Consider the following 15,478-nt stretch of genomic DNA (forward strand, 5'->3'; position numbering starts at 1 on the left):
TTAAAACATAGAAAAGAAGCTTCATATGCCAGAAATTAGAGATAATTTTCATTCCTGAACAAAGCTTGATAGTGCTAAGAAAGTATGTTTGCCATGCTTTGGTTCTCAAACAGTTACCCTATTTTCTTAAGTGAATGACACCAGGATTAGAGATATTAGTATTTCGACTAATTTTCCATTCACACATTTTCTCGTTTTTATTTTTAAATGATCATCGGCATTTATTATTATTATTATTATTATTATTATTATTATTATTATTATTATTATTATTATTATTATTGATTATTATTATTATTATTATTATTATTATTATTAGATTATTATATTATTATTATTATTATTATTATTATAAAATCTATGAAAACATGTTGCAATGAACGGCTCTTATGACGGTTCATCGACCACCTCACGGTACAATATTCACTTTCGCAATCATCCTTTATCACCGATAAAGACGTTCAAAGGTTACGTATACGTAGGACAGTGGGCTAAGCTTTTTATCCATGACGCGATAAAGTCTCCAAAGTCCAACGGTCACTTTATGTCATATGATATTTTGAAATCGATGCGTAATGAGGTGGTAAATAACAGACCAAAATACCCAATAATTCATTTGCTCTGTCGTTTGCTAAGTGAAGCCATTTGCATTGGCTGTTATCGGCAGCGAGTTTATGCTTTCTATTGCGTAGTGTAATTTTTAAGATGACAATATTTTCGGGGGTAGGGGGACCATGGGATTTGGAGAGGGCCGCCCTTTTCCCTTCTTTCTTCGTGCTTTGGTACTAAAAGGAATGTATAACAAGTCTCCTAGTACTAAGTCTAACTGCATGTGTGACAGATGACAACATCATAATGAAATGAGAATTTAAATATTATCTGATACAGACATATGAAACCATCTGAATGTATTTTACAAAATGCCCCACAAACCATAAAAATCGTGAAATTTTGCATAAATAAAATACTTGACATGGCGTGCAGAATTCAACTTCCGTTTAAACATACATTTTGCAGGACGAGCGAAATATTTAGCTGTAATTTTGGTTTCCTGCACTGAACGACCTCTCTTTCAACGTTCACGTCAGGTATCGAATGCCCTATTTTTCACCTTCATGCGTATCGACCGCGACCTTTGTTATCGGAAGACCTTGCCCTATTGATTCGTATACCATTGCTTCATTAAACACTCCACGATAGGATGGTTATCAAAATCAATGGGCTCGTGGCTCTTAGTCGACAAATGAACACAGTAATCTTCAAGATCTTAAGTCCTTTGCAATATTAATCTTGTTTTTGAGCTTGGTATATTCATAGCCAGTGACTGAACACCGTAATCTTAATCTTAACACTGCACTTTTAGTTACATGACTGAGCATGGTATCTAGGCTAATGACTGGGCACTGTAATCTTAATCTTTGGAAGTTTGGACTGAAATCTTAAAACTGACCATGGCATTCTTAGTCAGTGACAGGGCACAGTAATCTGAATCTATCGGATAAGGATTCATATGTATTTTATATATTCTGTGATCTCCCCAAACTCATCTTCTGGGACAGTTACTACTGTCTTGAACAATGAACATTTTTCCCATATTCACCTTGGAAATTTTTAATTAATTATTTTCTCAAATTATATTCTCATGTAGTTGTAACTTTTGTTTTTTTTGTCTAGTTTCAAGTTTCCTGTATATCACCTTCCTTCTGATTTCTTTTGAACCGTATTTCCAATTTAATCACTCTTCTCTTCCTGGGCCTATAGTTTCTCTCAGCGGAAATCCCTCCCTCGTGTTTACGTTAGTCAGCACTCTGGGGACTTGAGAATATTGACATCTGTCCCATTCTCTAATTTCTCTTAGGCTCGTAGCATCCGAGGTTCATATTTGCCTTTGCTTGTTAAGTCGTTGTCACTTTAAATGCTATGGATGATTTTTTTTTTTTTTTCTACTCTGGTTATTTGGGTATCTTCCTGCATTTTCCCGTATGTATATACTCTATAATATGATATATTTATATATTATATATATATATATAGGGAAGATATATAATATATATATATAGATGTTATACATACATACATACATACATACATACACATATATATATATATATCTATATATATATATATTACATGTATATACATAAATATATATATATATATATAGTATATGATATATCTATTAATAATATAGATGTATATACATACATAAACATATATATATAATATATTTTATATATATATATATATATATTATATACATGTTATCATACATATATATAGTATATTATGATATATATCTATATTATATATATATAGAGATATTATATATATATAACTGTACGTGCAATGTAATTTTCGCCCGGTATAAGTTACAGTACTATTAACTGCAATCAGTATCAAAATTCTATTAATATATAGCCTCTTTTATTTGAGAACTTTTAACTCAGTTACGTTCTCATGATCCCGTGGTATGAAAAATAAGCGTGGAGTTATTTCTTCATATGCCTCTGCAGTCTTACCTCGAAGATAGTTTATGGGGTGCCAGCTTAAATTTATGTCCTCTTAATATTTTCAGAGCTTTTTAGACATTACACGTGTGTACAGGATTACATGAAACATTCTCTCTCCCTCTCTCCAAGACAACCAAACCATGCAGTGACGTTGGCAGTACCATCTTGTTTCGTATTCCGCAAATTAATTAGCAATTCATTGCAATAAATATATCTAAGACGCTTCGTTTCTACGAATAAATAATAACTAAAATCAACTGAATACAAAGAGGCTCGCGATTACTGATAATGACGTCACGGAGATCAAATTATTGGGCTGCTTAATGAGGAATGATTACACAAGCCTCCGTAAGCTGTTGAACACTGTTGTAAATACACTTTTTTTCTAGAGATCAGGAATATAATTACTAACAAGAGACGATATTCCAGCGGGACATATTTATTAAACTTATGAAACTATGAGAAGTTCTTCCTCAAGATTCTTATGTAAGATTGGAAGCAAGGTGGTACTACACATCCTACACTGCTGAGTGAGTCACGCGTCTAGAGTGTGATGTTTAATTCCAAGCCGCCCCAACTTCTTCCGGACTTACACAGAGCTTGATATTTTACGTTATTAAACTTGCAAATACGACAGTCTGTACAATATTAAGCAATTGTTGACATACAAGCAGACTAAGTTTTGCGGAACAAATATTCTATACGGATATTAAACCGACCGGCCTTCGGTGTTAGGTAATACGTACATTGGGGATAGAGCCAACCAAACGCAACGAACGGTTCCATGTCGACCAACTACTTGCACATTTAGGGCTCTTCTGTTGATACTGTCACGTTAATACATATAGCCTCCAACAAAGATATACTCTTTAAGTTCGATCAGATCCCCCAATTTTAATTTATGGTCGCTATTCACGATATATTTTCCAATCAAAATACAATATGACGAGAAACGCCATTTTCTTTGATAGCGATATTCTAACAAGTGGCTTTTGTTTGAAATTTTGTTGGCAAACAAATTTGACGCGCATCAATAAAATACAACAAAGGATAGCGTAGATATGCTTTGCCTTTGTTTAAACACCGAGAGATGAGTACTAAAAGCGCAAAAACCGCTACGCTGAACTAATAGGTATTGTCAAACTGTAATGTAGCAGAAGAAAAATATCTAATTGTTATCATGGCAATGTATCGAACACAGCTTCTTCAGTCACCGTTGTCTACTCGATTTCCTTCTCTTGTAAACAACACGCTGGAACGTTATTTGGTTATTATGCACGAAGATCACACAAAACAAAACGACTCTCTAAACACATACACACATTATATATATTTATATATATATATTATATATATATAATTATATATATATATAAATGTATAATAGATTATATATATATATATATATATATATATCATATTATAATATATATATATATATATATATAATGACATGTATATATATATATATTATATATATATATATATATACATATATATAATGTGTGTATGTGTTTAGAGAGTCGTTTTGTTTTGTGTGATCTTCGTGCATAATAACCAAATAACGTTCCAGCGTGTTGTTTACAAGAGAAGGAAATCGAGTAGACAACGGTGACTGAAGAAGCTGTGTTCGATACATTGCCATGATAACAAAGTAAGTTTATCTTAGTTTTACCAGACCACTGAGCTGATTAACAGCTCTCCTAGGGCTGGCCCGAAGGATTAGATATTTTTACGTGACTAGGAATCAATTGATTACCTAGCAACGGGACCTACAGCTTATTGTGGAATCCGAACCACATTATATCGAGAAAGGTATTTCTATCACCAGAAATAAATTTCTCTCGTTCCATGATAACAATTAGATATTTTTCTTCTGCTACATTACAGTTTGACAATACCTATTAGTTCAGCGTAGCGGTTTTTGCGCTTTTAGTACTCATCTCTCGGTGTTTAAACAAAGGCAAAGCATATCTACGCTATCCTTTGTTGTATTTTATTGATGCGCGTCAAATTTGTTTGCCAACAAAATTTCAAACAAAAGCCACTTGTTAGAATATCGCTATCAAAGAAAATGGCGTTTCTCGTCATATTGTATTTTGATTGGAAAATATATCGTGAATAGCGACCATAAATTAAAATTGGGGGATCTGATCGAACTTAAAGAGTATATCTTTGTTGGAGGCTATATGTATTAACGTGACAGTATCAACAGAAGAGCCCTAAATATATATATATATATATATATATGATATATATACTATACGTGTATATATATATATATATATATCATATACAATACACATGTTATATATATATATATAGATATATATATATATATTATATATATACGGTGTATATATATATAAATAGATATCACATGTATATATATATATATGATATATATATATATATATATAATATATATATATATATATATATATATATATATATATATATATATATATATATATATATAATATATATTTTAATATATATATATAGTATATATACTATATATATATATTATATATATATGTATATATATATATATATACGTATATATATATATATATATATATATGTATTATATATATATATATATATATATACTTATATCTATATATATATATATAATATATACTTATATATAGTATATATATATATATATTAATATATATATATAATATATATATATACATATTATTATAAACTTATTTACCTCATTTCCTTCATTTTTCACCTAAATAGCCTGGTACTACGTAGCTGGTACTTACTTTCCTACACGCACGCACACACGTAAACAAACTTGTGCGACCACGAAGAGTAAAATCAGCAAGACACTAATCAAACGAGAATGGCAAGCAAATTCCTTTTAGGTTTTCCTCTATTGCCGATAGATATGAGCAGCAACGCCGTACCGTCACTCGACCTACCCTTACCAATGTTGATGTGGTATTTCGCACATTTGATCATGTTTGATAGTGATAATAATAATACACTGTTAACAATACCTGCTTAATCGGAGGAGCGTGGAAAGACATCGTCGAAACAGAACGTTCGTTAATATGACGGAATGTATCTTAAGGCGCGGTGCCTGTTAGTCCCACCGACACCTGTCATGGGGTGATTTTTTTCCCCCGCTACATAGGCCTCCTGACATTTTTCTATTGCAACGAATGTCGGATAAAGAAAAGTGACATTACGGGATATGGTTTCATCTTTGTACTTTTGCTAATGGATCTTTGAGTTTTGTTCTGAATGTACGATACTATCCGCGTACGTCATTCATTTCCTGTCCCAAGTTGAACCGAGTCTTGGTTGAACCACCATGAGACGATTATGGCTGTGACAAATGCCAGTTGTAGCTGACTTCAATTCAAAATGCGCTTATCTTGAGAAAACAGAGACGAGATGCTGCTTTGTTTTAGGATCTGGTGTCTCTCATTCTTTGCCATTAGTTTTCATAACAAGTGACTGCGTTTTCCTTTGTGATTTTTTCAAACTCAAATATATCCAAAGAGGTCACAATAAGGATCTATTAGGGCTTATGGGCCTATTCAAGTGGTCAATAAAAGACTAATATTGCTACAATAAAAAATATATTTTAGTAAAATACACTACTGACAGACTGATTTTATGACTAATATATAATTACTATTTTTTCATTCTACTATATATTAATATACCGAAACCTAATAATTATACTATAGTTAAAAAAATTAATCGTAGATTAAAATCATAAAGATTAGCCTACAGCCCAGTGTAACATAGATGAATTACCTCGTATTTTTATTCATTTAAGTTCAGTTATTTTAGAGTAAATGGTCGTGTTACTGTTCAGCATCAGCAGTGTGTCTGTGTAGTGTAACATTGAGGAATATGTTAGCGTCGCCCTAACTTTGTTTGAAACCGGAATTGTCGAAAGTCTATAGGCACCTTGGTCTAGGGCTAGGCCACGTACCTTTGCCACGTCATGTTCTGTCTTAGGCCTTTAAGCGAATCTTATCGAAAAACGATAACGAATAATAATGGTATTTACCGTGAATACAGAATTTACATTTTAATAATATTATTTTTATGTTCTCTGTACTTGCTTGACCTATTATTTACAAGATATTAAAAAAAGGTTATTGATGACCTTACATTGAAATATCCGCTCGGTTATCACCAACCCAAAATCTTAGAAGTTTGATTATTAATGGATATCTATAAAATAATTACACTACGGTGTTAGATTAGTACAAATTGGAAAATTGTATCGAAGAAACATTGCATGACATCCAAAAGCTGTCATAGAGCGAAAGAGTTGTAAGATTTGTCAAGAGTCCGAAAAAGTACGAGATTTGAAAGGACACCAGAGTAATAAAATTTAACGCAACACAAAGACTCGTGAGATTTGACAGGAAAAAAAGTGGGATATGGTTTGCAGATCGTGTAGTACATCTGAATAATATTGGCGTATAAATCAGTTGGAAGAGGGTCTATGTTGTTGACCAGACTCCAAATGTACCAATAAGACCATTTAACCTGGAGATGATGGTGAGAAATTGGACATGTCCTTAGCACCAACCCTCAGAGAACGGTATATATAATTTATATATATATATATATATATATATATATATATATATATATATATATATATATATATACGGATAACTTTTACACTTCAAGATACTGGAGGAACATTGTGCATGTGCAGTATTTAATTCTTAGCAAGAGGACGAGTCTCAAAAGAAAATAAAGAAAATAGGTTATAATCCAGCAAGTGTTGAATACTGTAAAATTATACTCTTAATTATCTGTTTTCACGCCATGATTCTGCCAATCCGAAGTAATTAACACTAGGGTGGCAGTACAAGCAAACTTTACACCTCACGTTGGGTTTAAGCGATGACAGCATTATGTTAACCATCCTCATTCTGTCTGAATGTATTCGAGACTGGAAGTCGCTATAGCCCAGTGCGGATCATTTGATTTCAAACCCTGCAAGCAAGAGCAAGTCATTTCCCCCGACAGCGGAATTTCTTGGTATTGACGCGTAATGGCAAAGGCCCTCCGGTTGGTGCTTGATGTAGGGAGGGACACACCGAGAGAAGTTCTACCATTTTGACTGAGAACCTTCTCGCTCTCCAAGGACATCTTTGAGGTTAACTCCATGGTACAACATCACATCAAGTGTTGGATATAACTAAATTTACACATATGATGCTACGAGGAAATAATAACTTGATTAGGATATTTCTGAAGTGGACAACGAAAAATTTTACGCATATGATGATGCAACCATTCACATTGCATTGGAATTTTTCAAGCTACACCTGGAACAATATATGTATTTTTTAAATGTAATAGACGTAGATATTACTGTCTAGCACTAATCCAAAACTTAAGATATGACGATTTGTTAGTTCTAGCCCAAGTAATGAAGAGAATCATTAACACGAATGGCCTGATCTGGTGCTGACGCGTGGCATAGTCGTGCGAGAGAAATTATTACAATACGTACGGACTGTCCAGCGTAGTAGAAGTAGTGAATCCAGAAGACCGTTCGAAGAATGCTATTGTATTATTGCTTTTAGTGTGCACCGGTAGGACTTTTCGCTTCACAGGAACGGAAACAGACGGCGAGATGGAAGATCTGGAGGAGATATCGGACACGGCGACGGAAAACGACAAGGAACAGGGCATCATCATCGACGACGACGACGACGACGAGCCAGAGGAGGGCGAGATCAGTGACGATGGTGAAGATGCAAAAAAGACTACCCCTAGTTTTCCTTATAATGCTCATTTTTGCTATGTAGCTTCTGACCCGAATACTCCCCCGCTTTACCCTGCACATAATTACCCTGGATATTATCCTCCTGTTGGATCTGGTGAGGGGCGTACTGACTTTTAGTTTAGTACTGTACTAGCTACCTACTAATTTGTCTTTCTTTCGCCTCGTTTTGTACCTTTTGTTCTGTCTTTCGAATCCTGTACTACCTACTATTTTCCCTTTATTTACTAATCTGTTTGTACAATTTTCGTCATTGGGCACTGTCCCAATTTTTAAGTATTAAGAATACTGCTGCTTTTACTTTGAAAATTGATTTTTCCTTCAGTTTCAGCTACCTAGGTATTAGCTAGGTAGTACTATTGCTTTTGATGAAGACTTAGGTATACCTAGTAGCCTACATACTAGCCTAGTTATCTTGTGTATAGGTTAATTACGTTCGGCCGACTAAAACTAACGTTAAATTGTTAATAGGTAAGGAACCAAAATACAGTTTCTTAGATTAGGCAATCCCCCTCGTTTTGTACAAGTATAGCTCTCGTCATCGTGGTGACTCACATGTGCTTGACCAAGTAACATTCCAAGGTTTTTTTGAGATCGATAAGTAACTTAACTACTTATAAAACGTTAGGATATTGCTTATTAAGGCTAATTATCCTACAGTGAAGCTTCAGTAGACGTCAAATCCAATAACAGTAGTAGGCAGCTTATAACAGGATAGCTAGGACTTTTCTATTTCCTAGAGTGACATAGCCTAGGTAGTAGGTAGTAGGAATACAGGGTAGTCAGACAGTGGGGAGGCCTTTGTCATGTTAACTCTTACCTGCTACTTTTGGGGGTGGGGGCCAGGGGAGGGGACCAGGAACAAAGCTCGTCAGCCATGGCACCCATAGCCAGTTTAGGGAGGTGGGGTTAGGTCAGGATGTGGTATTTTAAGAAAGATTAGTTTTGATCACACATTGACTTCTCACGCCTTCCCCAGTCTCCCTACTCTGCATTTATAAGATCGGTAAGCAACTTTAGCCTGCTGACTTTAACATAAGGGTGCTGTGTCTTGGTGCTAATAGGCTACTTTCATTCCCAGTTCCGGTATTTCTACAGAAGCAAGTCCGCACGGACGGCAAGGAACGTAACTGAAAATACGACATCCACTAGGGATTGGAGGGTCCAATGTATTTAGTATTGGACACTGGGGGTTAATTACAGTCGTCCGATTAAATGTTAATTGAAATTCTTGTTCAGTAGGTAAAACTGCATAGAAAAACCTCAACTGCCATAGTCTAGGCCACCGCGGATAATTACCCCAGATCTACCCCAGTTCCTTTCTTCCGCCTTGCTTTCCAACCACTCCAACTCCTTGTTTTCACTGTCGTAAGCACTGAATGGCTGGAAGTGCCCAAATGCAAGGTTTTATAGCCAAATTTGTATAAATAGAACTTTTCCGATCCTACAGAGGACATATAAATGTAGGTCCTGTAAAGTATAGGGTAGATTTATATTACTATTCTGCGGAGCCTAGACTATGGCAGTTGCGGTTTTTCTATGCAGTTTTACCTCCTGAACAAGAATTTTAAGTAATACTTATTTGGACGACTGTAATTAACCTCCAGGGGCTTGTACTAAACATGGCAAAATACATTTGATGCCCAATTCCTGGTGGCTTTCGTATTCGTGGGATGAACGATGCGGAATGCTTACATAGAAATACCAAGTTTTGTGCTGTATGGAAATGTTTCTAGGCTGTAACGTGATTAACTTTTATATTTCCTTTTTGTAAATGGTGTGTAATTAGCACCATTTATGGTATTCCCAATGTTCATCTTGGTATGTCAGGTTTTCACCATATTGTGATATTAGGTAGGTGCTGTGGTATTGATACCACCAGTTATCTTACAGTAGGCTTTATTAAACATACACTAAATCTCAAGTTAACTGGGTTGTAAGTATGTAATTATATTGGTTAATATAATTAGGAAAAGAGGAAAATCTTAATAATTCCTGGACAAATTACTAGTCAGATAAATAAAAGGTTGAAAATAGGTCATTCCCACATAAGAAATGTAAATTCCTTGGGAGTCGCATTTGAATGTGGATTCATTATGAATAATTATACTGTGCAAAACCTTGTAATCACAGGAAATAGGCTACTGTAATATCACAAGCCCTTTGAAGGTGTGCTAAAGACATTTACCGAAGTTGGAAGGCTTGAATAAAGAGACAGCCTAACAAATTTAATGAATTCTCAAAGGTTAGGGTCATGCTCTCATATTTTTAGACTTAACTGGCTAAGTATTTTAAAACAGAATTTAAGCATTTGATTAAAGCTACTACTATCATATTTTTCATTTGTCTTTTATTTTATTAACTTATGGTAGTGAAAAAATAAAATTCTTATTGAGAAGTAATATTTTTCTTACCCAAGTTTGATTTACAAATAGACTACCTGTTATTTACAAATACGTAGGCTACCAGTACAACAGTTTGCTAGTATATAACTGTGTATGTTACTATATATGGTAAATTTGAAACTAAGTTATTCTTACGCATTACTTCATTTTATTTATGTTGAACTCCATCTTTTTACTCTTTTAAATAAATAGAAACAATTTCTGCATATTAGTGGTGAACACTGGCTGTGTGTTCACCACTAATATGCAGAAATTGTATCTATTTATTTAAAAGAGTAAAAAGATGGAGTTCAACATAAATAAAATGAAGTAATGCGTAAGAATAACTTAGTTTCAAGAGAGCAGGGAAGATCTGGAAGTGAAATTGGAAAGATGGAGACAAGTACTGGAGGACAGAGGAATGAGAATAAGTAGATCCAAGACAGAATATATGTGTACCACCACTGAGGGGGATGATAGAGAAAGTATTCAGCTTGGTGGAGAGCAAATAAGGAGAGTTGATCAGTTTAAGTATTTGGGATCTTTTGTTAACGCTGGAGGAAGTATGGAAGAAGAAATAAAACATTGGGTACAGGCAGGCTGGAACAACTGGAGAGCGGCCTCAGGAGTTCTTTGTGACAAAAGAGTGCCGCTTAGGTTAAAAGGAAAATTTCACAAGACGGTGGTAAGAACAGCAATGCTGTATGGTACGGAAACAGCAAGCATGAGAAAAGCAGAGCAGAAGAAGATGGATGTGGCAGAAATGAGAATGCTTAGGTGGATGTCTGGGGTAACAAGAGTGGATAGGATCAGAAATGACTACATAAGGGGGTCAACTAAGGTGGTGGAAGTATCAAAGAAAGTGCAGGAGGGGAGGCTGAGATGGTATGGACACCTGTTGAGGAGAGATGAGGACCACGCTGGGAGACATACTATGGGGGTGGAGGTGCAAGGAAGAAGAAAAAGAGGGAGACCAAGAAAGAGATGGAAGGACTGTGTGAGAGGAGGACAATTAAATGAGAAGGGAATAATTGATGAGGCAGAAGCACAAGATAGAAATAGATGGAAACGGCTCATCCGAAACGGCGACCCCATATAAAAATGGGAACAAGCTGGGAAGAAGAGTGGTGAACACTGGCTGAATTAGCACCAGATACCATAGCCCATTTTTTTTTTTACAAATTTCATTATCTTAGTTTGTTACAAATAAATGAAAATTCCTGAAGATTTTCAACACTCAGTATTTATGAAAGGATTTGGAGGCCTATATGTTATTTTTACTTGAAAGTTTCATTAGGCAGTTTCTGGACCATTTCCACTTCATTACAAAGGCCATGCCATATTCAATAAATTACTTATCGTGTAGGGTCTATGCCAAACCATTTTAAAGTTATTAAAAGAAAATTTAGCAATAGGTGAATTGATTCTTTATTAAGTAAATATATACAGAATCATATGTTAAATTCCTTTATGGACATCTCGGTTTCATCCCCAGTGGAGGATGCTGGTTTTAACGAGCCTGCTTCAACTGTTTCAATAGTGTATGGTGTATTTAATTTCATGATTAGGTTTAGCTGATGTTCGCAGACAGATGCCCTTCCTGACTCCAGGCCTCCTCTTTTTTTCTAGGCTTGCCTCTGTCTAGATTAAATTCCTTAGTAATAAGTAGTCTCTTGAGGTAGGAAAAATGAGTTATAAATATATTGTCAGTATTATTGGTCCTGTATGTGGTATTACTTAAAAGATTTTATTAATGATAAAACGGTAGTTTGTACACTAATACTTTTGAGCATGATGTGGCAAGCAATGATTCATTGCACTGAAAAATATGAGCATCATGAGACCTTGTAATTACTGTACAACAGTGTGTTCTTATTTAACATCCTTTATTCTGGGATTACAGCTAATATTCCTTTAAACAAATAGATATAGGTATGAGTATTGATTACATGAATAAAAGCCAATTGACTGCCTCCGTAAAGATGTAATTGCATCCTGCATTCCAAGTGAAATTGTTAGGTATAGAAAAAGAAATGAAATGGTCCAATATATGCAATGAAATCGTAAAAACTGTGAACATTAAATGTAGAATTGGTCTCATACTTTGTCAAGTTTCTAAGATACTGTTTCTTGTAGGCTGGCATGTCTTTCAGTGAATCAAGTATAGTACAGGCAGTTCCCGGGTTACAAAGGGGGTTCCGTTCTTGAGACCTGTTGTAAGCCGAAAATCGTCGTAAGCTGGAACATCATAAAAAATCACAAGAAAACCTGACAGTTTACGCTTTGGGTGCATTAAAATCTATGTAGACTGCATTTTAATTGCATTTTTAATAAAAAAAAAAAACATTCAAGTATTGATTATTTTGCATTTTTGGAGTCATATTTCTTCTGCCAGATCAGCGTTGTAGGCGACTTAACCCTGGAACAGGCGTCGTAAACCTGGAAATAGTTTCTGATAAATGTAATTGAAAAGTGTTGTAACCTCGGAACGTCGTAAGCAAGGGACTGCCTCTATATACTTGATGTAATGTTATTGATGTGTTCTAAGATAATTTTTGGGCAAAAAACCGGGTGAAATTAATTGAAATGTTGGGAAAACTCCTTTAGGTCTGTACTTCCGTTCTTTAGGTTGGATTGGATTATTTTAATGCTTTTGCTGAGATTAGCATCAAAATACTATTCTTTAACCTCAGAGTGAAGGGGAAATAATGTCTACTCCCCAAGGTGGTTAAGGAAAGACTGGGCGTATCACAGAGCAGGTACGCTGTCTCTGACCAGTTATCACCTAGTATGAGCAGGAGTTGCCATATCTCACAGATTCCTTGCTTACAAGCTTTGATTGTTTTTAACCGGTTACCAGCTAGTGCTTGGAAAATATCCTATTGTTAAGATCTTAAGTTTGTTAGCTATGAAAAATACAAATTCATTAAAAATTTGTCATATTTTCCCTCTTAAGATTGAGAATTTCAGCTCAGTCCTCCAGAGATGAAGCAAGAATAATGTCATGTAGTGTGGGATGTAAAAGTATTAGACTGGACCCCCCATTTTTTTGTGCCTCATTTTATTGCAGAATTTTGTGGAACATATCTTTCACTTGTATACGGAACTTCACCAATTCGTCAATTTTTCTGTTGACTGTCTAAAATTATCACTTGTTTTTTTTTTTTTTTTTTTTTTTTTTTTTTTTTTTTTTTTTTTTTTTTAATGAAATTAAATTAGCTGGTGAACTGTTAAAATAGGGATTTGTAAGCGATTTAGTTTAAGGTGTAGGATTAGGGTATTTGACAGTTAAAATTAACTTTTAGAGGGGATTTTGTATTTTTGCTGATATGTATTGCATTTCTGCAGGGGGTTATGGAACCTATCCCTGCAGAGAACATTGACATTGTTACCTTGATGATGAGCATTGACATTTGCTCTGTGGACTTGAGGTGTGCTTATCATCTAAACTTTTTTTTGGTCATAGTAATTTTTTTAGCATTTGTGGTTTTTGGGAAGAAATGGGTTTAAAATTTTGTCTGATTCAGTATTTTTACAATGAGGGTTAACATTACTTTTATATGTAAATATGATAATATAATTACCCTGTAAAGATTCCCATTTGGCTTGAGAGACATAGCCTTAGTTTTTTTTTTTTATAAATAGTGAATCTTGGAATATAATTATGGGGTAGTGATAAGTTTCCAATAAAATGGCAGACCAGAACCTGTTAAAAAAAGTTCCAGTACATAACCAAAAAAGTTGCAGGTGCAGGCTTCCTGACTACACTGGAAACTGTAAGAGGGTTGAATGAACCACAGACAGCAGACATCCCATTGTTGATTAACCCAGCTGTCTTTCAGCAACAGCTCTTGCTCTTGCATACCTTTCAGGAACCACAGGTAGTAAATGATGCTTTAGTCATGCCGTTTTACTGAACGCATTTTCTCTTACAGTCACTTGAATAAAAGTTATCACCGTTTGGTTTGTTATTGACTCGAAAATCTAAATTAATACACATTACCTTACTGTATTTACTTGAAACCTTTTAATCATATCAACTTAACAATAAACAGTGATGCAACTCTTAAAACATGAGCAGTACTGCACTGATAGATAAATACTGTAATGACATATAAAGGAAACAAATAACCAATATGAACTTGAGTCATTCGAGTTTTTTTTTTTTTCTTTTTCTCTCTCTTCAGTACCTTAAAGACTTGCTGCATCAGAAGAGGGAAGGACAGTAGTAATCAGTAGACTTAGAATTAGAGGAAGAAATTTGAAGGAGGCATTGCTCTGAAATGTCAGTCAGTTGTTACTAAATGATAAAAGTGGAGTAAATAACCTAATGCCAGTTTATAGTATCTATGATGTACTATAAAGTTTGCCTTCATTGGCTGTGTGGTTTCCACCTAATATATAAAGGAGCTGAACTACAAGAGAATATACTGTACATACTTGCTGGCTGTAAGTACCACAAAATAATGTATTCTTATAAGAAAACAACTGAACAGAAGCTCATAAGCTTGAATTACAGCTTTTGTACATGAACTTCCCTGGCAGATATATACTTAGCTATAGTCTCCGACGTTCCCGACAGAATTTCAAATCTCGCGGCACACGCGACAGGTAGGTCAGGTGGTCTCACCTTACCCGCCGCTGGGTGGCGGATGTACGAACCACTCCCGTAAGCTTGTCAGATTTTTCTCTGTCGCGGGAACGATAACAACTGTTGTCGGTTCCTCTCGATAGTTTTTCGATTCTCGCTTGCCTGGAGTTAATTTGGACTTCTTTTGGTGACGTATTCGCTTTGTTTG

The 15,478-nt window shown here is 34.8% G+C and overlaps 1 protein-coding gene across 1 annotated transcript in view; it reads left to right on the forward strand.

Annotated features, from left to right (window-relative positions):
• The first annotated feature begins 7,980 nt into the window (after positions 1–7,980).
• Positions 7,981–15,478, forward strand: part of LOC135196678 (uncharacterized) — a 57,975-nt gene continuing 50,477 nt past the window's right edge. Inside the window, exon 1 of the mRNA XM_064223542.1 lies at positions 7,981–8,260. Within this exon, the coding sequence (XP_064079612.1) occupies positions 8,146–8,260 (115 nt within the window). The 5' untranslated portion in view covers positions 7,981–8,145. The remainder of the gene's footprint in view (positions 8,261–15,478) is intronic.

Source organism: Macrobrachium nipponense, chromosome 11 (genome assembly GCF_015104395.2).
Source record: "Macrobrachium nipponense isolate FS-2020 chromosome 11, ASM1510439v2, whole genome shotgun sequence".
NCBI classification, from domain to species: domain Eukaryota; kingdom Metazoa; phylum Arthropoda; class Malacostraca; order Decapoda; family Palaemonidae; genus Macrobrachium; species Macrobrachium nipponense.